Genomic DNA, 27,014 nt, shown 5'->3' on the forward strand with positions numbered 1-27,014 from the left:
GTGCCTATTCCTGTTCTCCCCATCACTTGGCTATACATCGCTAAAGCTAGAGCTGGAAGGCAAGCAGCAATGCACACCGGTGTCAGGTGGCTCTTCATTCAGGCAGTATATAGTATGTAAGTGCAGGAACTGCAGCCACTTGGTGGTCTATTTATAACCATTTCAATGGACATGGAAACCCCTGAACTGTCGCGATGTGGCTGGAAACACTCTCACAGCAACCAATTGAAGGCATTGGGTGTAAATCAGCATCCTGTTCTGCCCTTCCTCCCCTGTCAATCACGTGTAATTCAAGGACATTAGAATTTGCTGTTTGTTTTATGCTCTGTTGACCAGCGTAATCTGGATAATGTTTTATTTATAGTATAATAATGATTTGTCATTATCACTGTTCCTATTCAAATATGCACAGCAGAAACGACAATAACAAGTCACAAACCAAGCGGCTCAATGGGATGCACATCATTCAAGCACACTTCTAGCTGTAGGCTGTCCCATCTGTACAAATAGATCCTACCCTTTCCTTCCTGCCCTGTGAGCACTTCAGATGTCCAGCAGAAACAGTTTCCTTCTTTCATTTTAATACAGCTGATACAATGTTCCTAATGGATTGGCAACTGTTTTTGAGCTGTACTTTGAGAACGTGGGTCCTTCAGGCTATCACCACAGCAGAGCCTCAGCTCGACATCAGGCCACACCAAGAGCCAAATCTGCCTCATGAAAGCCAAGCAGGGGTCAGAGTGCCACGCTCCCCCCTTCCAGCTATCCAAAAGCTGCTTCTGAAACACCTGCCGTGTCCCATTGCCCTCCTTGCAGCTCTCACTTTGCCATCACTGGGAAGCAGCACGGTTCTATTACCACCGATCCCAGACCATCGCCTCACATCTCAGCTATCACTCCATATCCCCGCCTTTTCCTGCTGCACATTTTAGCCACCTCAAATGCAAACTCAGCTCCTCTATTCTCCTGCCTCATTCCCAGACCGTATGCGGCCCTTTTGTCATTATGCAGCCAATTAAGTTTTGGCTACCTTATCTTAACAGCTCCAAATAAGCGGGCGATCTTCCTGAAAGGTGATACATTATAATTGGGTCCAAATTGGCAAGGAAGGGAACAGTGCAATAGGAAGCAGTGAGGTTATTTGCATTAGCCCTTAAGGTAAAAATGGGGAAGGAAGAAGAACCAAAGCTATCAGTTAACTCCTAGTATTGTGAGATCTGTATAGTCTGCTACATCCAACACCACTTCCTAAGACACAAGACTTGGGATCTTATGGTGTGGGGATCCTACAGGGGGCAATGATGCTGCAGATCCAGCTGTGCCAACTGCAGTTACCACATAGCAGTTGGTGTTATTTTCTTGTAGTCTGCTCTTAAAACCATCAGGCTGGGTTTTCAAAATGTAGCAGGCTGATTTTAGCTCAAACGTTTCCAAACTTGAGCTGATGTGTTCCAAGCTTAGCAAGAACTGGGCAGTGAGCTGCCTTTGGTCCACATTAGTCAGTAGAATTTGCTTCTTTCCCCCCATCCCTTGGATGTTACCAAAGCACACACTGCAACAGCAGGAGCTGCTGAGCAGACTCACTGCTGACCTCACATCTCAGTGTGGGATATTTAACACACATTTCTGGGTAGGGAAACCGAGGGATTAAAAATATTTCAAGATGCCACATATAGGATGATAAGCAAACCTATTCAGTATCATACAGTACTTGAGTGGATTGAAATTAAGCAGTCTTATGTCAGATATATTTAACTGCGGCGTTTCTGACTTTCCATCACTGAAGATTTGGATTAGCCCAAGAGCTCTGGGGAAGCAAAGGAAACAATGCTCACCTGACCTGAAGGTGATGCTTCACACCAGCTGCCATCTCTGCTCCCTTTTCCACCTTCTCCTCCTCCTGGCTTCCAGGCAGATGCAAACAGCAGATCGAGCACAACCTGACTGCTCACAGTAACAGTGGCACCGTGTCTGAATGGCACTCAGCAGCTCATACTCTCTGTTGAGATCTGAGTGGCAGCTGCCCTTTTATTTGGCCAAAGGAGCAGAGAGAGAAAGGTATTTTGATACACCGCAACAAAAGAGCCCCCTGCTTAAAGCTTACACCACCAGCACTGAGTGGTGTTGCCAGAAGCAGATTAATTGCAGCTTCCAGGGAAAGTGGAGCTTATTTCACACCGACTTCTATTCCCACTCAAATTGAGTTCCTTACGTTGCGCTGCCTCATTTGAATGTTTTGAATTGGTTTTGCATAGTATCATTTACTGATGTGCTATCTTTAATTACATAACACACACGCTCTCACCAACCACGTTATTAATGGGAAGCGTTTTTAATTAAATGGCTCTCAGCATAATATTCAGTCATTAATTTCACACGTTTGGGATGCGGAGAGATTCCATTCTGATGGTCCGGAGAAGTTCTGTACTTTAGATGAGGAATGCTTCCACAGCGATAGCTTTAGAGCAAAGCTGGAAATCATTCTGAGCACTGAATCACCCTCTCAGCAGCTGGTGCCACAGTTCTGCTCTGCTGGGTGTTATCCATTCTTCGGCTCAACTGCTCCTTTTGCTCTCCAATGCTTCCCTGCTGGTAATTTTCACATGCCTCTCACTGGGCTCATGTATATTCCACAGTGCATAATATCAGTTCCCTCTTAGGAACAATTTACACTGGGTCAGCGCCACTAGGGCTGCCCCTTCTATAAGGAAAAGCTCCACAGCCTCCTTTCTAATTGCACCCTGCCCACCTGCCTTGACTGCTATGCATTCTGAGCATTCCTGCCACCAAGTTTGTGTTTCCCCCCTCCCCTTCCCATCCTCCAGGTGGAGGGCAAAGTGACCTCAGAAGTCACTTGTTGGCCTTTCTAAGATCTCAAGGAGATCGAGAGTAATGGGCCCAGCCTGCCTTACACGTTTGATTGGTGGATGTCCTGTGAGCACATTGTTCTGAATCTTTGGTTTTGAATCACAGAATGACCAGGGTTGAAAAGGACCACAATGACCATCTGGTTTCAACTCCCTGCTGGGTGCAGGGTCACCAACCAGCAGCCCAGGCTGCCCAGAGCCACATCCAGCCTGGCCTTGAATGCTTCCAGGAATGAGGCATCCACAGCCTCCTTGGGCAACCTGTTCCAGTGCATCATCACCCTCTGGGTTTAAAACCTGAGTCATTAAACCCATCCCAAAGAGCTGTTCTCTGACATCTTAGGCTTAAAAAGCTTCCCCAAAAGCAGAGAGCAGCAGGCCCTGCACACCCTATGCTCTGCAAGGAGGTTGGACTCAATGAGGTCCCTTCCAGCCCCTACAATTCTGTGCTCATACTCTTCTGGCTGACATCACATTTAGAGGTTCCTCTCTGCTCTGCAATCCTCTGACACTGCGATGCTGCAGCATAACACGACCCCACACTGCTGCAGCTCCCTACAAAGAGCACCTTGTGAATGAGAAGGGCCGGCACAGGGGCAGTATGAATCAGAGCAAGGGCTCTGAAATCCGCCATGAGAAGAACTGGAACAGGATAGCACACACAGACCTCCACTGCATTAGGAACTGATTTCACAGAAGAGAAATAACTCCAGTGCTTTTATGTGACAAGACTAATTATAAAACATGCCCACATCCCGAGCACTTCGTGTCTACATAACACATTGCACCATAATGAATATAATTGAAAGTATGACTTCCATCAATATTTAATTAGCATTTGGTGCTAACTCATTATTTTGGCACAATTAATTTGACATCTTGCTATATGGCCGGCGCAGATCTCCTTCTAGAGGGCTGTTTTATTGGTGGGGCACGAGCAGCAGAAGACATGTGCACCTTCCCCGAGGCTTCGGAGGGCTATGAAATATGGATGGTGTGATTGACGTTTTAATCTACTGCAGGATATGAAAACATAATATTGATGCTCAAAATATGCGTGCGTATTGGGTTAATGCGTTTCTGTAATAAGGGAAGCATTCTCCTCAGCTCTTCAGAAAACAAATTGTGCCGTCATTGTGTCTTCTATCCCTGAATCTTCTGGCTCACACACAGCGATAACTCGGTACGGCAGACTAAGAGAATAAAGCAGATTTCAGATGATCACAGAATACAAAGTGGCACCTAACTGGGATATGCTTTGCAAAGGAATCATTGAACTGCTTTTGAGTTGGAAGGGACCCTTGAAGGCCACTTGGGTCCAACTCTGAGCTACCCTGTGCCAACAGAGCCCATTTCCAGAAACAGAAAGCAACTGCTTCCATGGGAAGCATCACTTTTTGATGGGAGGCAGCAAGTAACAAAGCTGGAAGCAGAGCCCACAGCAGTCTTCTTGTCTGAGCCAGTGGGATTTCACAGTCATGTTCTGATTCATCTGATGAGACCTCAATGGATCAAGGCTCACATCTGGAATACCCTTCCCCAGCCACCATCTCCGCCACCCATACTGTACAACTACAGTGCTCCACCTACAGAACAGCTCTATTTCAGCAAGCATTGAGAACCATGGACTCTCGCAGAGTATAGGACTGCCTGAATGTTGTGGCCAATTTAAGAAGGATATATGAGCACATTTAACATGTCGGGACTCAACTTCTGTACTTCTCTCAGTGGAAAACCTCAAGTGCTTCACTATTTCCATTGCAGCAGTGTTTAAAAGCCTGCAAGGGACCCTCTGGTCAGCCTACTGCATTCAGGGGCTGCAGCTCTAACCTCTGCTGTGGCCATCTTCACACATAGGCTTAGTTAGGGACCAAAAAGGGCCTTCTGTAAGTAAAACAAACAACTGTACTTCCAAATCACCACTACAGCCCATTCGAAGTCATCATTCTTTGGAAGCCAGACCAGTTTTAAGCATCTTCAGTAGTTAGCCACAGCCCCAAAAATTGCTTACATTTAAGAGGATAGAGTGTTTAACAAAGCTCTGTGAGGGTCACAAATTAAGAGCTGGTACTGAGAGCTGTCAGGGAGAAGTACCAGAATCTGCTTTAAGAGCTGTTTCTCTTCTCTTCGCACACACCTGCTTGCGTTATTCGAGATAAAACCCACACTTGATTGATTTTCAGCATTTCCCCCCGCCTGTAAGGACATTTTCAAAGGTGTACAACCCGTTTTTAAGAGAAAAAAAAGAGTTTTTTAAATGATTTTCAAGTGAAGGCAAATCTAATGAACGGCTTCTATAACTTTGCCGCTTTCAAAAGCTAATAAGACAGCAATATTCATGTCTAGCATGCTAATGCAGCAGAATATCTAAAGAACCGCTAACAAATTGAAGAGCATTTACAGCCGGCTCGACAAGCACCATTTACAACCTGCAGCTCTCACCTGTCTTTCTCCAATCTCATTACAGGGCTCCAGAAGGGCACACATCACTGTAACACAGTTCTGGGCAAGGAGCAAAGAGGTGACTGGTCCCCCCCCTGAATTCCTGCTGCAGATGGCCCGAGCACAGCTGCAATAACTCTGCCATCCACCTACACAGAAGCTCGCTATTGACCAGCGCTCACAGCACAGCCGGATTCTATTTCTCAGTGTCATTCCTCCTCGTCTGCTCCTGGAGCAGCTGTCAGCCTGGGGAGTGGGAACATGAGAAATCAGCTAGGTGCAAATGGAAATCCAGAACTGAAGAGATCTGCAACAGCATCTTTCTCCTCCTGGTTTGCAGAAGACATTCCCACCCAGGACTATGCCCATGCGTAAGAATTAAGCACGAACAACTTAGCAAACCCTAGACTGGTGTTTTTGCTTTGTACACAGAGCTTCTGATCCTGCCAGCAATGAATTGAGCTGCAATCTCCAATGATGCAGGATGCTCATGGAGGTACATTAGGTATTGAGGTGACAGCTGAAGTCTGGCTCTAAGATGCAACCAGCACCAAAACAGGTCCCACCAATGCCCAAATGACTGCAGAAAAGAAGCACACGCAGAACTGAGGCCCCGGCCCTTCCCATTCCTCTGGACAGCTCAGGTGCATCACTGTTAGACACTTAAACCCTTCTTATCTGCAGGAAAAGGCAGTTCTGACACTCAAAATTTAGCCTTGAAGAGCCCAATAAAGATGACAAAATTATGCTCGCACTACTGTGTACCAGCAATATTGATGGTTCTGCGATAGGAATCTCTACATACAGCTAAATAAGCTTCTTATTTTTATTACTTGTGTGAACTCGGTGGCACAGAGCATTGCTGAACCAGCACTGCATTTCAGTGGGTTTGTTTTCAACGGTACAACCAGTATATTCCAAGTTGTGAACAACGCTGCCTAATCCCTCCCCTCCTCACCCTTGTCCCTCTATCCTGTAGCTTTCCAAAACCTAAACAGTTTTCTGTGCTGCCTAATGCCCTCCTTGTGGCACTTGGACCAGCTTACGTGGAAAGTGTTATTCGATTGCTTAGACTTCATCCCAGCAATCTCTGGATGTACATACAACAGTTCTCTCAAGAAAATGCTTTAGGAAAGCCAGCTTTGGTATTCTGCTCAAGTACTTTATATGGAATATACAGAGAGGTGAGCATGACCAGGGCTTGCTGCCCAGCTCCTTACTGCATACTTAACTACACCAGTGACAAGGCAGGTATGAAATATCTGTTGATAAAGCAGCTGAGGCTGCAAGCACTCCATTGCTTTGATAAAGCACATCTGAATAAATTGCCCTTCTGTAGCTTTCTGGAGATGCTGATTTCAGACACACAGACTGCAGCCCTCACAGGCTTCCAGGGCTCTATCAGACTAATTCCTTCACCTGTGCCAGATCCCATGGTAGCTTCAATCACTAGCACTGAAGTCTCACCAGTTTAGGAGCACTAAACCAGCCATGGGCATAACACAGCCCTCGAATCAACCAGCAGCTTTCTGAGGGTCTACCAGCAACAAACTATCCCAACACCTAATTTCAGCAGATCTTACTTCATCTCTTTTCTGCCTTCCAGGTTACAGGCTGGAAAGTTGTGGAGAACAGGCAAAATCCTCTTAACAAGAAGCTGGTGAGGACACAGCAACCCTTTGAGACGATGGGGCAGCACCAGCACAAGGTGAATGCTGGAAGTTTATAGCCAACTATTTTGTTTGCTTGTGCAAGGTCCCATCCTGCAGCACTCATTAGAATCTCAAGGTACTTCTCTGCATTAGCAGCTTTAAAGCATCTCCTTCGCACAAAATCAGCTGATTATTCTGCTAAATACTGAGTTGCAGTTCTTCAAGCTGCTTCTTCACATCCCACTGATCCATTACAGATTTTTATCCCGCTGTCCTTTTTATTTATGGAGAAAATATGTACTTGTTTCATCTCTGTTCTGCCCTCTGAATTAGCATTTGCATAAGAGGCAAGACTAATTAAGCAGAAACCAGGTTGTTTTTAGAGTTAAAGGTTAAGTACCTGCAGAGCAGCATGGAATGCAGACGAAATACAACAGAAGCAACAACAAAAACATCCTACTGATTTTTCTTTGCAGAAGAGCTCTTAGGTATCAGTTAGATACGAGTTATGCCTGAATTATTTCCTATGGCAAAAGCATAAGAGCCTGTTCAAGGTGTCCACCATATTCTCCTTGCTCAGTTGAAAACACACACTTGAAAAGCTGAAAAACTCCCAACACCCCAAAGAAGTAACAGAAACGTGGCTCACCTTCATACACAAATCTCTTATGTTTTCATTTAGAGACGCTGGAGCCCTAATATGCAAATGATAAGAAAGCATTAATTATCATTAGTCATTCCTTCACAAAGACTAGAACTAATTGGAGAAATAATTTGAGAAAATTGAAGTACATGACAGAAAGCATGAAGACTCATTAAGTTTCAGCCCTCTGGTCTGTCAGCTTGTCAGAAGTTGATGTTTGCTACTTTGGCATTAATGGTAAAAGGCTCCTTTTCTCATCTGTTATACGATTTAACACCCCTTGTAGTTTGCTCTCAGCTGACTCAAGCTGATGTGATACTGCTACATAGTAGGTAAAAGTTCCATCTCCTTGTCTTATAAGTGATGAAAGTGAAGGTGCCGATATTTTATTAACGATTATTTGCAGGCGTTATTACTTATATCAATTCTAAAGTGCCAGGCCATGTTCTGAAATAAAAAGGGTAAAAAGACAGCAAATCCAACAAGACCTTACAGGGAAAGGTGAAAAAGATCTCCGTACTGTAGGCCAGAAAGCACAACAAACTACACAACAAGTTCTGGACATCATTCACCACAGTAGGAACAGTGAGGTAGTTTAGAAGCTGCCCATATGCAGAAAGACACTGCACCAACCATCAGAGCTGAATAGCTCTGATCAGCTTCAGCTGCAGTGTTTTTAGCAGGCCGTGCCATAGCCCAGGAGTTCAAATTCCCACGTGTGTCTGAGAGGAATAACCCACCATGTACGATCTGACAGGGACAGGATGAACAACTTACAGGCATTTTCTGTTTCTTTTACAGCAGATGGTGGGAGCTCTATGGAGAGCATCACAGCTCTTAATTTGGGGTGGCACATGGACCCTGCCGAGCTTCAGTCCTTGCTGAGCAGAGCAGGCCAACACTTCAGCTCTGTGCTTCTCTAGCAGGCAGGAGGTTCATTTCAACATTTCAAGGCTTGATCAACCTAACACAGCTGGTTCAGAAAACTACACATACATAATACATAACATTAATTTTACAGTTCACAAATTAACTCAAAAAGAAGAAAAACTCAAGAGTTTACTTGGTAATTAAGGCTGAAGTACATTAGCTTGCAATTAAAACTGCTATGCTTTAAGAAGTCACGCTATTAGAATGTTTAGCATCCTCTCCATAATCTACCTTTGCTAGCAGAAATGGCTCGGCCGACTCTGCAGCCAGCAACGTGGGAAGTAACAACTGTAAGTGCTTGAAATTCAGCACAAATTGCCTCCCTTCTGATGAGCAGCACAAAGTCTGCAGCTTGTTTTCTACACGACCATCACTGCTAAAAAATGAAACACGCCTCAGTTAGGCAGAGTGCAGCTTTACTCTCATCATATCCGTGCCCCTCATTAAACTACAGTGTCTGCATAGAAATACTGTTATGCTCCAAACTCTGGTAAGAATGCAGCACAGATGTGAGTGTCGGGTAACACCTTCAAAGCAGCAACAGCAGCCTCTGTGCTTTACAGGGCGGCCACCACACATTCCTGCTGCTAGAAGTCTGCTCCAATATAGTTTAAATGAACTCAGAGCAACCTTAACTCACTGTTCTATTAGCCAAGGCCAAGCAAACTCTTCATAATTATTTTTCCCCAAGCATGGAATTATAACCTCATTTGTCATTTATACTTATTAGAAACCCAGTTTTACGCTTAAAGCATCAACTTCACCTACAACTTAAAATACCCATTATTTGGCAACCACAGGACTGACACATCTATTCAAAAGCACTCATGAATCCTCACAGCTGCTTTTTTCCCCCTCTTTACTTTGCCTGGGTGCTGCAGTTCTAAAGTAGAAAAAAGCCTCCCATTAGAGATCTGCAGTTCTTCACTCGGCTTCCACACGTGAATTTCTTCCAGCTTTCTCTGAGAGAACAAGGAGGCACCCTCAAGAAAGATGATGGAAGTAGAGATGTATTACTCAAGGGGAAACTGAGCCAAATTAGCAGAAACATCACTCAAAAATGCTACAGCTTTAACAGTAATTGTAGCCTCTATTATCAGTATTAAGCTCCTTCACGCATAACAGAAGTAGTTTTATCTTTAACGTAATTTGCTCAAATATGGATGGTAAAATCTGTAGTGGAGTGTGCAGTGCTGTTGTTTAACTCCTCATTTTAACTTAAGCCACCTAAAACGTGGAACACAAATGTTGCAAGGTTTTATTCTTCCATACCAAACATACAGCACTCATTAAGCTTAAGTCAAACAGGTAAGAGCATTGAATAAATCTGGACGTCTTAAGGTAAAATTAAGGAGTTATCGAATAGCCAGGACAGCATGCAACCACATACATGAGCACCTACACACAGAAGAGATATTCTACAGAGAGACACCACCCCTGTAGCCATACTGGTTACTCAAATCATCTTAGGAAGGGCTGCAATTACCAACTGTGCAACACTCTTGCAATAGCCACACAAGGCAGATAACTGCATTCATTCCAATGGCTTGAATCGCTGTACAAAAGGGAACCTACCTTGATTTCATCTTCAGTCCAGTGTTTCCAAATTCACACATGCAGAGCTGCATACTAACAGTTCTACATACTTTATTAAATATATCTACGTGGATGACAACCCGTGACCCATCTACATAGATCATTCTTACAAACCACCTCACCCATGTAAATGGGAAGTGCGTGGCAGTGCATGTGGTCACTGCAAACCTGTGTTCATGGATAGAAAGAGAGACTGTAGGTAAAGCAAGTCATCCTCTCAGAAGCCACGAGCCTCACCTTCATAGCATCAACTCTCCCTCCCACTGAGCATCGGTTGTGGGAGCCCACACAAAGGCAGCCATTGCTTAGGTCAGCAAGTTATGAACTATAGAAAGCTCTCAGATACTCTGAAGCGTCAACACAGAAAAATAATGAGTGGATTCCAGAGCAATAGGAGCCTACCCAAAGGCATCCAGAAGGACAGCAGTACATTTTACACCAGCCCCATACACAGCGCTGGTAAAGCAGCTTTCTGAAAGGACAGAAAGTTAGGAAGCCCATCGTAAATACAGACAGTAGAGGGGAAAAAAAATACAAGCCACACAGACACGTTCTGTATAAGTAACAACTTTATTGTAACTTGATGTGCTGAAACGCAAAAATATTTTCAGCAACAAGGTACAAAAAGTATTTCACCATTAACATCAGCTGATAAAAAAGGCTGGATGGTTCGATACGACTGTTTACACGTCTGAATTCTCTTAATCATTTCCACCCCAAAACAGGTCCAAGTCATTTCACTGGCTTGATTTCTAAAATAGGACTCATTTATCTTAAGCCTTCAAAAAACAGGTTACAAATACAGTGAAGTTCCTTGCAAAACACTTGAAATAGTGAATTCCCTTTACAAACATAGTCCATTTACTGTAAGCAGAAGCCAAGTTATGAAATTAAGTCAGTGACTTGCTAGCTAACGAGCTAAGCTCTGCACTACAGGAGATACCAACATCAGATAAAGAACATTCCACTTGTCAAAATAAAAAGATATCAAGGTATTTTACCAACCAGTTGTAAAAGTCAGCCTAACTCAACATATCAGGCAGCAACACCTCACATCTGCAATTCACTGCCTTACGAAACACAGTTTCAAACACTGCACATCACTTTATTCTCCCAAGGGAGAAGCCTTTCCGTGAGGATTTAAAAGGAATAATCTCCACATAGGTCTCCTACTGACCTGCAGAAAGGTGAATGCCATATTAAACACCCATTGTTGAGAAAAACATCAGAATAAGAGTGACTTATAAAACTAACTTAGTGTCTGTGATTTTGACACGCACTCAGCTTGTAACAGCGAATATTTTCACGCTTCCATAAAACAGACCATTATTCAACTTGTATCTGTTATTCCACAACTCTTGCAGTGAAACTTAACTGCAAAAGCAGCAGTCAACATGCAACAGAGCTCAAAGCATGATCTGTAACTTCTACCTCAAGTCTCTACTGTGTTCCAAACGTTCTCCTTCACCTTGAAATAATACCTTTTAAAAAGACTTGGTTTCCTGTTAAATCTTCCCTTCATTGCAACGGCTTCCTAAAAAGGCACGATGTGTTTACACTTCTGCATGCAGTAAATGGACTAGAAAAGGAGGACTGTTTATTGAAGCCTCTTCCACCCAAAGCATCTCCTTAGGAGAGGTTCAAATGGAAAACAAATATATATATATTTATATATATATATATAATACATAATAGCATTTTAACAGCAAATTGAGTCCTTATATTTAGAAAGTCATTCTTGACAAAAAACACCGCACAGTCATACATACACACACGCACACACACACAGGACACACATGCAGGGTTCTCCCCAGAAAAGTATGCAAGCGGTGGTTCACATATATCCAAGGGAGTAGTGTTGGCAAGCCAAAACGTGGCACCTTCATACAATATATTCCTAATCTGTATACAAAACTAAGAAAAAAATCCTAAGATTCCATCCTGAAAAAGAAAAACCAACCCCCAATCTGTCCATCGTATGACGTAGTTTTCTACCTGCTGCACTCAGAACTGACAACTGATGCTTTAAAGGGCAAGTGTTGGAGTTGTAGGGGATAAAAACAAGCTACTGAATCCAAAGGAGAGGGTTGCAATTTACAGCTATCCCGTTTCAATAAGACAAAACACCGCATGTGTTCAAAGAACAGAAGAGGTGATTTTTAGTGCACTCAAGAATACAGCAACTGATTTACCTTTTTTCTTAAGAGCTGACCAAACATCAAAACATACCTAATAAATAAACCCAAATCCAATCAGATTACGTGGTCTGTTTTCTCTCCTGTTGGCATCATGTACGGTATACGCTGCCTAACTTGAAAAGCGGACACTTCACTCTGTAGGTGATATTGCAGCACAGTGGCTGACATTTTTTGGTACAAGTGTGCTATTAAGCTTCTGAAAAAAGGGTCTTTGTAAAATCCTTAAGCTTTCCATTAGATTACTGCACGTTGTTACTTTAGAACGAGCCGAACTGCACAATGATTGCAGTACTGAATATTCAAGTCACTCAGTTCGTTAGGGCTGCAAGTTTTATCAGTGGTGAATTTGAGGGCATAATGTGTCCGCACACACTGCACAATGCAGCAAAAGCAGCACTGCTTTGGAGGGAACAATTACCTTCACATCTCATTGTGAAAAATGCTTCTGAGATCTCATTTTAGATAAATATTTAAAAACTGATAGAAGGATAAATCTCTGTAAATATATAATTTGATGCCTTACGTGCTATTAAAAGTTTCTGGTTTTACACTTTATCCATCCTAAAAGATTTAGATGGAAGGTAAGAAAAAGAAAGCATGTTTAGAGATTATTTTGTTAAGAAATTAGGGTGAGCATGAGCGGGTTTTTTTTGTCCAATTTGCCTTTGCCAGACTATAAAAGTAGACATTCTTTCCTCTAAAAGCTTCATTTAGCACAATTCAGAAGAACCTCAATGAAATGAGGATGGAGAAAAGACCATCAGACAGTCAACAACTCCTCCTCTCTGTTCCCTGCATATATTCTTTGTTTTCAAACAGGCAAAGTAAAGCCTTTATCCAAACATGATCATAAATTAGGTGAGATCTCCTCCCAATCCCCATTGCTAATACCCAAGTCTTCCCAAAGAAGAAATGCAACACATCACTATTACAGTAAACTCAATGTAATAACTCAGGAAACATTTTTGTGTGTGCACTACTGCAAACTTGTCCTCTCAATTGTAAACAAAGCTATCAAACACCGAGGACACCGGTATTAAAGCTAAGGTTCATGGAATAAAGAACTGGCCCATGAGAAGCATTTAATAAACGTTTCATCCTTTTCACATTATGCAGAGTTTCAATGCCATCCACCATGCTATACAATAACTGAAATGCAAGACTGAGCAAGTCGCTGCTTGCTGATACATCTGACATTCCAGGGAAAGAGTCTTCCTGATGCGTATGGAGCTTCCCAGGTGCTAAGAGAAGCTGTGCATGTGTTGAGATGGGGAAAGCCTCTCCTCTGCAATTTTGCCTTCCACCTACCTCTTTCAAATAAGCGAAAGTATTCTGTCACTTAAATATGAAAGCCTGCAATAGTCACCTTCAAACGAGTCTTAAAAAGACATGCCTTTCTCTTCTAACAAAACTAAATCCCATGTGGCTGTGGGCATCTGAAAACGTATCTAAAAAGTTAAGCCACAATTACCTGTACCTCATTGATTCATCAAAAGCAAAATATATATGTACCACACAACATACAAAAGTTACACCTTAAAAGTGCATATTAAGAATCCATTTGGCCCATTTTCTTCAATTTACATTTGGTCATCCTATGCGTTCTTTACTTTGCTATGTAACCGTACATGTGGGATATATATTTTTTCCATATACAAAACTTGTCTCTTTTCACATTGAACTCTTCACCTCTCATTCAGTTCTGGATTAAATGTAAACTAGCGATGGACCACAAAGAAACACAAGCAAGAGGTTCATATTCTGTGTTTCTTTTCACCGTTCGGACAGCTTTGACACACACACAATAAGCATTACAAACTGTAATGAAAATACATTTTCGGGCCAAACCATTGCATATTTGCCCCCACAATGAAAAATAAATTATGTTCAAAGCAGTATATTGCCATAAATAGCCTGTGGGTACTCGCTGGAGGTCAACAGGCTCTCCCCATACACAGCACTTGTCTAGGGTGCATTTGTGCCTCCGGTTCAAGCGCTTTCAGTGAGAGGCTAGTTCAAACCTTCCAGTTAGCACAGGACCAAACTATAATAATCTTTTTTTTTTCCTTTTTTCTTCTGAAAATAATGGAAGATCCCTTTCAAAAAATTAATCTTCAGTTATCAACTTTACTGCATTATGGAGCTAGTGCAATCCTGCAGAGCCTAGTCAAAAAGACAAGGCACATTAAAAAATAATAATAATAAAAAAATCAAGATACATTAAACTATATGGACTAGAGTCATTGAAGATAATTTAAGGCCTTTCAGTGAATTAGAGTAATCAGTCTAATTTAAAGCTGAGGATTAAACCATAAATTATCCATCTGAAAAGCAAACAACTGGCTTTTTCAGCTTCTGTTTTGCGGACAAGGATAACAAAAACTCTCGTTATGGTTTGTGAAAACACCTCTGGACATGGAGGAGTAGAGTCAATTCAATTTCTTTAAGTTCATGGAAGATTTCAGGACTGTTTTAGCCGTTTGCGTGGAATGCCAAACTGTGGACACTGTGCAGACGCAAGTGCGCGAAAGGCCTCTGCTACTAAGTGAGGGTGGGAGTGGATCATGGACTTCCAGCCTGCTGTCTCCATTATGTCTGTTGCTTGGCTGAAAACAAAAGTATTGAGAACAGTCACACACTTATACAAATCAAACGCACAAACACATGGTGGGGAAGAGCAGGCAGAGCGGGATTACAGCGGAAGAGCAGCCACACATTACAAGACAAACATGATGAGTAGCAGTAACAACACTGCTGGGAAGCAAAACCAAATTTGGGTATCCTAGTAACAGTGTAGTACACAGGCTACTCATCCTGCTCTAGTCAACACTAGGCAGACCTCAGGTAGGGAACTGTGTCCAATACAGAGCACAGTGTAACGTAACCACCTTTAAATCACATGTGAAAAGCAATAAAAATGTTAAGAAGATAACTAAAAAACAAATAAAAAATCCTTGCTGAGAAAAGAAAACCAGGGGAAGATGCGAGAATCTCATTACATACAAGCATACACTCAGTGTGGGGAAGGAGGAAAGATGACAAGATGTATCAGCTGGAACAGCAGCAAAAATGAGTAGTTTGTGTACTAGAGAAAGTCATGAAGAAAGATTAGCTGGGTGACAGCAGAACCCTTCAGTTAGAGACTGCAGTCTGAGTACCAGTGAATGACAGATACCAGGGGATATTCAACTCTTTTCAGTACAAGATCTAAGGCTGCATTCGGAATAGCTTTCAGCAGCCACTGCCACTTTTTAACAACAGATTTCAGCAAGCACCATACTGACATCCATGAAATAATAATGTATTTTCTCAGCGTATTTATATTATTTACGTAAAAACTCAGTGCAATATTGCTATGAAATAATATAAAGCAAAACCATAACATTTACTCTGCAAACGAAAAATACTCTGCTGGCTGAGACACGTGGCACATGGACACAGGATAAATTTGTAGTTTGGAACAAACAGCTTAGCCACTGATCCCAGATTTCCACTGCTGCATTTTCATAAGAATCTTCATATTGTCTTGGGAAACTGTCAGGCATAAAGTTAGCAGCTGATCTCTACACTGTATATTCTCTCAAAAAGAAAATGTTTTGGGGATTTCTAATGCCAGCCTTTAATCTTCTGCTGGAATTCAACAGTGGTAAGCGCACTGAGCAATAACACCAAAGTCTGGACTCCTCGGTTCTCAGTCAGTTAAGCCAGGTCCTCTCAAACTACTTCTGTTAAATCATCCGCAATACATCAGGGAAATAAAGATGGCCGGCATCTTTACTAGCAATTACCCAAGACTAAAGTGAGTTCCAAATCACAGGAAAAATAACACATCGACTAGTCCACATTGATTGCAGAGTTTTATTAGTTTTCCTACTTAGTATGTCATGATTTCCCTTCTACCATACCATTCTCCTTTTCCACATCGTGCTCATTCATGACACATGTGAAAACCAAGTTCTTCAGGGAAAACACTATTAAGGTACCTGGTATATATAGCACAAGTTCTTTAACTGTTCTTCAGATTCTGACAGCAAGAAGTAAAACCCTGCTGTTCTTTTACTACATTTCTGCTTACCACTATTCACTGTGAAGCTGGCTGTCTTCTCTTCCATGATTTACTTGAACTGCTTTAAGTACACACTGCAATCAGTCCTACAGTATGAGGGACATATTCTCAACTGATGCTTAGTGCAGGTATGAGCACTTGGAGAATCAGTCAGATCTAAGTACATGACTGGTTGTGTGGCCTCAAAAGTACGAGAACTGGCACATGGGCAGGTTTGTAGCAACAAATATGTTGCCAGAGGCACAAAGAAAAATTGCCTTTCTGTTCTCGGTAGTGGTATGGGCTCAGACTGACCTAAGCAAGTCTTGAAAACACATCAGCGCTGCCAATGCTCCAGGCAAAAACCTGGTTAACAGACAAAAAAATTTCCTTTACTAAGGGCTGATGCCACTTTTCTCACAGCACTGATACTTCCCAGGAAAGGGACTGAAACCTATCAATCTGTTGTTATGAGCTCGCACCAGAGGGCAGTTAACTCCCCGTATCATCTATAAGGGAAGTCACAATCAGAACTGTGGTATTATCTGCCAAATCCTATTTTACTTACAGTGAGTGACAGGCCTCAGTAGTGTGGAAATGAAGTAACAGTTCTTAAGATCTGCGGTCTATGTAGCAGTGTTTGTACAGAACATCAGGAAGCAGGGAAACTTACTTGCTATTCCAGTTTTTCCCATCTTTACACCCAAGTTGTCTAAGAACACTGCACCTGTAAGACAGAATACGTACGAATATTGAGAAGGCATTCAAAGGGTAAGTGAAAATATATTTAGATTCTCATAAATATCACTTGCCTGTTAATAAAGTCTATTGCTTGTGCTTTTAACTGTTCAGCGCTGTGCAAATCTGCGAGGATAAGAATGTCAGCAACATTTTCTACCGAGAGGTTACTACAGAGTGCTTCCTCACACATGACCTTCAGCCGTTCCAGTGCATACTGATAAAAGAAAAAACTACACTAATTATTCCTTGAATTTCTTCTTTTTACTGTTAGTTCAAAAGACAGTTTAAGACGAGCCCAGCCATGAAACTACTGAAGTGTCTCTCAAGCTTAAGAAGCAACAGGAAATTCAATATGCTGCATTTGAGTCTTCAAATGGTAAGACTTTGGGTTAGACATCATTAAAAGAACTTTTATTAAAAATAAACAAAAAGTAACTCATTGAAGAGTTTATTTTCCTTCAGTTTGGTAAAAGAAGAGCAAGGAAGACACACAGTAATTAATTACAGTGTATTGTACTTCATTGATTACAGTGTATTGTTTTTAACCATTCATTTAAAGTCTGGAATGCTTTTGAGTCAAGACAGACTTACTGACAAATTCTACTGATAAAGAACTTTGTTCTTCCCATCTTTCTCTATTTCAGATGAGAACTTTCTGATGGCATTTCAAAAATTGAAACATAGATCAAACTGAAGGAAGATTTATTTATTTATTTGAAGAAGAATGTTCCACAAACTAACATCAATTTTGGGACCATAGGGGTTATAGTTACTTACTTTGTCTGCAGCTGCCAACAAATTGTCAGCCATTTTTTCAAGGTTTGGTGCTTTTCCTGTGTAAATGAATCTCATCATTTCTTTAAAAACTTCAGGGTCTACATCATTTATTTCCACGCGGTTCTGGTAAAGGAGAAGAATGGATATAAAGCTACTCAGCAAAGCACACTACTGAAGGTGGGACGCATCTGAATTTCTTTAAATCAAGAACTCCAAGCAAGTGCTTCCTATATTCCAATTCTGCCTGAGAAAGTTTTCACACTGGGAAACTGCAAGAAGGAAAAAATGCCACACAGCTGTACTGCACTTGATGGATTCACAGACACAAGTGCTACTATGGCAGCCTGCAAAATTAAATGATGATCATCCATTATGATCCTTTAGCAAGCTGATCATCTCCTTGCCTCTTCATAATTTCTGCCTATAACCAACCCTTTTTAGATATCCATAAAAGCAGAGGCAACTCTCTACTAACTTAATACCTATCTATCCAAAACACTTATACAGGTCAAGAGCTTGCAAGGAATCTGAATGAAAAGCACTTTACTGCCACAAAGCTTAATGTGAATTATAACTTACCTGTTGGTCCTTTCTGTCCTAATGACCATATAGAACTTTAACATTTTGCTATATCGTACTAATCAAATCAACTGAGTTATATGGGAGTAGAAGCTTAAGCAAAAAGGGAAAGACAAGATCAATTGCATTAGCAGCTAAAGTGTTAGATAACAAATTAAAATGCTGTCTAGAGCAAATATAAATATTTGACTGAACAAAGTCTACCAGAACCTTTCCACAGCCAGCCCTATATGTCCTTTCTACACAAAGAAACTCAGAAACTCACAGAACTCATGCACAGAAGACTGCAGGAGTAACCCCTCCAATCATGCACCACCAAACAGTACTCACCTTCCTGTTAGCAACACCTGAAACATTCAGCAAGTTATCCCTTTGTCACAGTGTACAAGTATTTACGTGCAAAGTTTTCAGTAAGGCTTACCTTTTTGCTTTCTTCCATTTCATGTTCAAACATTGCATTAAAAACTGGAGATCGTGCTAGAACAAGAGAGGTATTTGTTAAATATAACCAGTTTTTAAGCTTTCAGCAATTTTAGTAACAAAGTAATAGCAATACAAAAGTAGAAAGTACCTGCAAGGACGGATTTATGTGCTTTGAATTCTTGTCCTCCTACATAAAAACTGCAATCTGTAAATCTTGTTGTTTCCCAGAGATTCCCTAAATCTTCTGCTAGTCGACATTCAGGTACCTTCAAAGTGTTTGTGTTAGACTGTCCTGATATATTTACTGAGTCTTGGACCACGCTTACCTAACAGAAAATCACAGCAAGACAATTCTTTCATAACTGAATGCCAAGAGTAATTAAATTACAGCACCTACTGCTAAAAGTTCAGCAATTCCAAAGCAAAGCAAAACGCAGTAGAGTCCCTGGAGTTAGGCCAGAACCATAAAATAGTTTTCTTACAGTTTACTTACAAGCAACATAAAACAAAAAGGATCTTACAGGCTAACATTGCGCATATACGCACCCAACACATCACATGATAAAAAAGCAACAGTAAGTCAAAAGATATGGTTCCTCTGACACCATAAATACATGTTAATCCTATTTCAGAAATAAACTAACAGTTCAGTCTTCACACGTTTATGTATACAAAAATCAAGCTCTAAACAGATCAATAGGATCATTAGAGCACAGAAACATTTTGTAAACACAAGTAGCATAGCTCTTGTTTACTCTCATTTTACCATTTTACTCTCACAAGTAATTGTTTCTTCAAGCAAGATTAAAAGTCATTATTTGAGAAGTGTGTGTCAACAGAACATAAAACGTAATAAATAATTAAAATAATGAAATGCATATTCACACGTTTTAACTTCTGTACAGAACTAGTTAATCTTAAATACATGCATCTGAAGTGAATATTACCACTACTCTCCATGCTTAAGTCTTTCACATAAGTTAACAGAACAGCAGCATTCTTACTTGCTTTTGTCAAATACCTTCGCATTCTAACTCCTTTTAATCAGTCGGTTGGGAAAAAATGAAGTGCTCAGCAGGTTTTATTTCCGTTGCCTGAGAATAAAACCTTCCCTAAAATAAAACCTTCCTAAAGGAGAAAAGCTACGGGATTTCAATTACTGCAACTCTCAAATATGGAAAATTAGAATTACATATCAAGAAAATGCTGATATTGTTAAGATTGGAGCTCTGTTTGATTTCTAGAGGCAAAGCATCAGGCATAAATCTGGCATAAAGTAAAAATAGCACAGCTAAGCTTCACAGAAAGTCAGTGTGAACCAACCAGCTCAGAAGAGGATGACGAACCAATTAAGACAGTCAATAAGTCAAATCCTCCAAGTGCTAATTCCCTTTCATCCCATACCCCCCTGTGACTATAAAAACTTCCCTTCTATTCTTCCACCTTAAAAAAATAAATAAATAAATAAATGGAATGAAAACATTTTTTCACTTTCACAATAACACTGTCTCTTTGGAACATTCCAAGATCAAACCTCCAGTTTTCACACAAGGCAATCTCGGGAAGCATGCATACACACAAATGGAGTCTCAGCTTCACAAAGCTTATCGTTTCTCAATGGAAAGAATTTGCTTGTCAAGACTTCACCTTAATTTCCTGCTTTAAGTTGTCAGCAAAGGAATCTCTTTCCTCATTAGCTGCAGACTTTTCCTAGAAAGGTCATCTACATATTCTTTGTATTTACCCAAGCTGGTCTTCAATGTTTCAGAACATATTTCAGAATGATTTCTGATACATATTTGATGGCTGTGCAACACTTTATGAGTTACTCTTTTTAGATGAAAACTGAACAAAATTATTACCTCCCATAGCTGAACAAACATATTATATTGTCTACTAGTAGGACCTTTAGAAGTTACTACTAACTTACAGACCTGATGTTTCATCTATCACATACCCAAACAGTACGCTTAGAATCCAAGTTCTTTGAGGTTCGCTGCAAATCAATCACTAAAATCAATCTAGACTCCAATCACATTAACACCGCAGTCTTTTTTTTTCCCCCCCAAATATCTTGTACTATGTATTTCTTTCAGGCACTTCATAGCGGGGTTTATAAGCTTTACTCTCATGTGTTATTTATTTCTTCCCTAAAATGCTAGATGAGGAGATTCTAAAACTAATTGCAAACAACAAGAGGAGCAGTATTTTAGGCAAGAGATTCAAATATTCCACAGCATCTGATGTACTTAGGTCATAAAAAACAATACAAGATACAGCTTTTCATACTACATCAGTGACTGCACAGATCCTTTTAAAACTGTATATCCTCGTGTATATGGATGTGTAAAAATATATGAATTATGACTTGTTCACGTTCAGTAGGCAAGATGACAGCTAACATGTGAAAAGTCATTGTTTTCTTGAGTTTGAAGCTAGTGGTCCAACAGTAATTGTGATAAGCTGTGATGATACTGCTCTCTAAGTAAGTTGCCAAAGAGCTGTACAAGCACTTTGTAGGAAAACAATTGCTCTTCTATCAGTAAATGAAAATAGTTGTCAGACTTTTGAAATCTCAGATTCTGTGAAACTAAATAATCTAGAGGCTTCAAAAGGAAATTATGCAGTTATATTCAGTAGGGCTGGCAGGGGCAGCACTAGATTTTGCTATGTATTTGTCCTAACCCTTCAGTTTTTAGTCCGAAGACATATCCAACATATCTTGAGAACATTCTGCAACATCTTGGTATACGCTGCCTGGGAAGACCAAATAATCCTTCTGCAAAAGCAGTGGGATAAACAGGAGAAAGCCAGTACAGGTGCTATTCAGTGATCATTACTGAACACCTACCAAGACCAGCAACCAAGCTAAGTACATAACCTTCTTAGGAAGATAAGTCAGTCTTCAAACTCAGACACAAGCAGGAAGGTGAACACAGACCTTCATACAGAAATAAGTCTTTCAAAGAATACCTGTAATTTCTAGTAGCTGAAGAGCACGTGCAAATAAATGAGTCTTAAAGAATCTGCATTTCCAATCTTCTTGCTCCAGTTTGGAACAAGCCAGAAGATATTCTGAAACCCTCACTGCGTACAACTAAAATGTTGTAGTTCCTGCAACACTTGCAATCAGGGTAGGTCAAACACTTGAACACTCATTAGAACTTCTTGATGTTTTGTAATGAAACACACTTGTGTTCAATAATTAGCATCAAGACAAAGCATTCTGGAGGGGAAAACAAGATCGGTATTTGTTCCCACTAAAATTAAAGAGACACAGATCCAAAAACAAACACTAAGAGCTCCTTATAGCAAGCTATTCATAACAACAAAAACTTCAAGTGAGGAAATACTCCTGAGTGTCTGCAGAAGCATAAAACACTTGTTACCTCTGCTTTTATCACCAAAATAACTGTATTCACAACAAATTTATCATGCAGCTAATTTAACTTGCCTATGTGAAAATAAGATGCGCTATATTTGCAATATCTAGTCTCAAGGGCCACATTTCAATTATTCTTCCTACACAGCATAATGACATATAATTAAATTGTAATCTTGCCAAGACAATTTTACACATTTCCTGTAAATACACAGATCAAAGCAAACTTATTAGCATTTAAAGCATCTATCATCCTCCTAAGCCACTAATCACTTCATGGCAGCAGAGATAGCCAGTCAACATGCATTTAACATACACAGTTCTTATACTGCAACTTTCTCTAGTTTGCATTTCTAACATCTCGTAAGCATTTTACTCCATTTTAATGACTTATCAGGTTACCAACAAAACCAATACTATAAAAGCATCTCATAATATTCCAGGAAGTTAAATTTATACCACAGTTTCCACATTCATTCTCGGCATTAAGAAATATCCTAGAAAACTCACATTTGTTTAGAAAAAAACCAAATACAACAGCTGCCATAAAAATCAAGTGTTTAATTTACTTGAAAAATCTGTTCACTGATTGAACCCACAAATAATATCACAGTGTAGATTCCAGCTATCAGTTGTGCTTCTGTATTTTTTTAAATGCAGACCAGCACACAGATATTCCCTTTTGCCTACCCAGTGATGAACAATTCTTGAATTCCAAATGATCACTTCTTTATTTAAAGGAGACCTCAATAAAATGATACTCCTACAGACATCACACAGCAGCTACCTTTCCAAAGATAATTCTACAGCAAGCTCCAGAGTATTCTGGCTGATTCATGGAGTTCACAAGCAATCATTTCAGAATTATTCTGCATTTTGATATGTGTATATCAAAAAAGGAAAGAAAATACAACATAGACAATGCAAGTAAAAGCATCTCCTGTCATATCTATCATTTACAGAAGCCAACTGTCACATTACTCTTTAAACAAACATAAACATAAAGCAGCATTTTTAAAACAAAAGGTAAGATTATACCCACCTCACAAAATAATGTAAGCTTGTCATCGGGTAAAAGACCATTAGCTTCATCTAGTAAAAAATCTCTTCGGATAAATTTCTTAAAACCCCAATCCTTGCCTTGCACAAACCGATACGCTCTTTGGCTTTCTGTTTAAAAGACAGTTATGTACAGATCAAGCAAGTCAAATTAAAATATAAACAGACGTGAACATGTGAAAAGTCGATGCTATCTGCAATTCAAACCACAGCATCTCTTCAGATTTATCTTAGGCACCAACCAGCAAGAGAATTTTCCAATTCAAGCTTAAGAGTGCCGATGCGTCAAAACAGAAACCGTTCATTGGGAAGCAGCATTACAATGAATTTGTCATTGCAAATGCATGCTGACAACACTTCTGCAGTTGTCACAACAATCTATTTGGGCTTCCTTCTGAAACAGAAAATCTTGTTTCCCAAGTTCAAATTACTTTGGAATAAAGTAAAAGAGCAGGGGGGGAAAAAAAAGCAAAACAGAAATGAAAGCTTTCAGCTAACTATTTTTCTGGTCGTAAAACCTTATGTTGACAAGTGGGTTTTTATAAGCCACACTCTATGACTATTTTCATTTATTTTTTTAAACTTAACAATTTGCTTTGCCCACAAAAAAACTTTTTATTTTCCCTGTTCTAATGGTCACAAGCCACAAAAGGGTTCCCAGGGCCATATCAGTGCAAATACATGCACTAAGGTTAGTCTGCAGACTTCGATGCCACTGCTACCAGCAAGAACCAGCGTTAGCCCTCAGAAATTAAAAGATCAGTAGCCTTTTAAACATACAAAACCACAGAACTAAAACAGCATGAAGTGTTTTCTTTCTAATGAAGTCAAAATGTTAGTTTTACCTATCTTATACAAGCACTGCTTTAAGCAGCAGCCTGAGCATGAATTATCAGTTAACAAAGGATGTCTAAAGTTGGGCAACACTATGTGTTATATATAAAAATGGAGCATCTCCACAAGCAGATGGTAAGTGGCTGGAAAGTCTAAGAATTAAGATTTCTGTTGGTAATTTCCCAAGATGAAAAGATGTTTAATTTCTGCAGTGTCAAATACGGGTCTGCTACTACTGCAGAAACTGAAGACATCAATTAATTGTATTTTTTTCTAGTACCTTGTGAATTTTAGCATTTAGAATACCAAGAAGGAAATGATCTTCAGATCCTTCCATCCTACACTGAACAGCCCTCACTTAGGGCAGCTTTCACACCTTTACTGAGAAAAGAGCACAACTGGGTGCCTTTCTAAAGCGCATAGTCATGCACAACAGTGTGGGGAAGAAACAGGAGGAATGAGAGGCCTGTGTACATCTGCAGGGCTAAGAACTCATTGGCCTCATGGAGATGACTCCTGCAAGGACTGATGCAGTAAAATCTATCAGTGGACGATTATGGAGCAAAATATGTACATCTATTTTTCTTCCCAGGAGTCAAATCATTTAATGTAATATAGAAGTGCACTGAACTTTGTGGATTTACATTCAAAATTACAAGTGGGTTTAGGTAACACCTGAAAGGTGACAGGGGACTTGCGCTTTCATTTCAAGAGGCTCAAAAAAGAAAGTATACTTGAATTTACTCAACAAAGGGGAACAGACAAGGTGATCTTTTTTATACCCTACATCTGGCTGAAGGCTACCCTGCAGAAGTCATACCACCATTTATGATTTTCCTTACCATACACGAAAATGTTTTATTTAAATACTCAGTCTAAAATGTCCATAGACTGCTACACTATCAAGGACCTCATACTGTTTAGTGTTAAGTAAAGTCCAACTTTCACAAACATTTTAATAAGAATTCCAGCTTTACCAAAAAGCATTTCCAGTAAAGGTTGTGATTGCATGCTGGAAAACAAGAAGGCAATTAAACCAACTTGTCAATTATTAGTCTTCTAGTTCCTTGGGTACGTGATTCATGTTTTTAAACTAATTATAGTATAAATCAGATTAAGTACACAAAAACATTGTAAAGGAGCATCTAAAAAACGTTTACCCTAATGTAATATGGAACTCTAACTTTCACTGTAGTTAGAAAAAAGCAAAATCAACTCTATTAACAGGAACCGAGAATAAACTGCTAGAAAAATTAGGGTACACGAATCCAGAGTGAAAAAGTGAGTAACCCACTGCAATTTATACTGCTCCATGAATAGAACTGTGTGAAACAAGATTTTTTAATTTAGTTCCTAAAAGGATCTTAAGGAAGATATTGTCAGGTCTCCTCAGAGTTAAATTCTGCTCAACTGAGAAAAAAATGACTAAGCTAACCTTCAGTGGAAGGTTCTTATAAATCTGTGTGTACCACAGTAAGATTCTCTTACCCATTGCTTTAGTTTCTTCTCTTTTCGCATTCAGCAGTGAAAATTTGAATTTTGCTCTGACTTCACTTTTTGGACAACTGACTAAAAGCAAGTATAATGACAAGTAGTCTTTGCTTTCATCATCCAATCCCTTTGGATTCACTCTCAGGCACCTGAAAGAAATGCAAAAAAACATGCCTTTAAAAAATCATACACAGAGTAATTTCAAATAGACAGATATGCATTTTTTAAGAGAGAATGCCATATGATGTTAAAACAAGTGTTTCCCCTGTGACTTCTGTAACTATGTAACTAGAAGCAACCTGTACCTGCAACAAAACATCACAAAGTTTTGATACTTCTTTGCAACTTGACTTTGCAACTTTTGCTAGTGAAAACTAAAAAGAAAGCAGTTGGCAGAATGAAAACCTTACCACTTCATTTTGTCATTTGGCCCTGATGAAAATGTAGAACTCTTTAAAACTTCACCCATCTCTTCTCGGCAGAAACTGAAGTTATTAATGGTCCACATGTAGGAAAATTTTACTACTTTGACCTGGAAAAAAGATGTAGAAAATTTCAATAAAGTGCAGCTTGCATATCAGCCATTAGCTGTGAAAATATTAATCTGTCAGCACAATTCAGTGTGTTTAGGGTTTTGTTTTGTCGGGGTTTTTTTGTTCATGGTAATGATGAATAGAAAGCGAAGCTCCTGGAATTCATGCAAATTACCTGTGTGTAACACCAGCTTTCAGCCACAGGTCCACTGGACATCTCCCCAGGAGGAGGTGGGGTGGGAACCCTTGACATTGCCACTTATTGCAGATTATAGTATCTGAACAGCAATCCAAACTTCAGTAATTCTTCTAAAATAAAAACAAATATGGAATGAATATAGATGTGGTTGCTTTCCATAATAATCATCTTTTGATCCTCAGTGGATGGTCTATCCCATGCCCTTCAGGTTTCTCTTCTCCTGTAAGAATTACTCTCATACATTAAAGCCTGCTGGCATGGGAATCACTCCGGACGATGCACAAATAAAGCCTTCAAGGGAAAAAACACAATTCTCAGTTTTCACCGGACAAGGAAGCAGATGCTGTAATCAGCTCTTAATAGAATTCAGCGAACAAAGAAATCAGCAGCTCAGTCTCCAGCCAGATAAAGATCACCAAGGTGTTCAAGTGTAATCAAAAACACAATTCAGCAGGCCTCCCATAAGTAGTAGAACGTTTCTTTCCAAATAAAACCTGTATTTACTTATGGCAGTCCTCAGTATTTAATTAGAGCTTTCCACAGATGCTAACAGGTGACATCAGCCACTGTATGTATAAGATGATGGAACTTGCTTGGTCCTCCTTCTCTGGTTTTCTTTTAAG

At 40.1% G+C, this 27,014-nt stretch overlaps 1 protein-coding gene across 2 annotated transcripts in view; it reads right to left on the reverse strand.

The window, feature by feature from the left end:
• Positions 1-10,681: 10,681 nt before the first annotated feature.
• SPOPL (speckle type BTB/POZ protein like) overlaps positions 10,682-27,014 on the reverse strand; it is a 28,498-nt gene continuing 12,165 nt past the window's right edge. The window contains exons 2-11 of one of the 2 annotated variants that reach the window (XM_015869112.3): positions 26,368-26,501; positions 26,070-26,191; positions 25,657-25,808; positions 23,318-23,445; positions 19,042-19,219; positions 18,892-18,947; positions 17,892-18,014; positions 17,186-17,328; positions 17,047-17,100; positions 10,682-14,934 (exon numbers count right to left, since the gene is read on the reverse strand). In XM_015869112.3, the coding sequence (XP_015724598.1) occupies positions 14,790-14,934; positions 17,047-17,100; positions 17,186-17,328; positions 17,892-18,014; positions 18,892-18,947; positions 19,042-19,219; positions 23,318-23,445; positions 25,657-25,808; positions 26,070-26,191; positions 26,368-26,445 (1,179 nt within the window). In that variant the 5' untranslated portion in view covers positions 26,446-26,501 and the 3' untranslated portion in view covers positions 10,682-14,789. Of the gene's footprint in view, positions 14,935-16,941; positions 17,101-17,185; positions 17,329-17,891; positions 18,015-18,891; positions 18,948-19,041; positions 19,220-23,317; positions 23,446-25,656; positions 25,809-26,069; positions 26,192-26,367; positions 26,502-27,014 lie in introns of both variants that reach the window. The other variant, XR_001556660.3, reaches the window with a different exon arrangement.

The sequence above is a fragment of the Coturnix japonica genome, chromosome 7 (genome assembly GCF_054131305.1).
Source record: "Coturnix japonica strain WE chromosome 7, WE-NBRP24, whole genome shotgun sequence".
Lineage (NCBI taxonomy): Eukaryota > Metazoa > Chordata > Aves > Galliformes > Phasianidae > Coturnix > Coturnix japonica.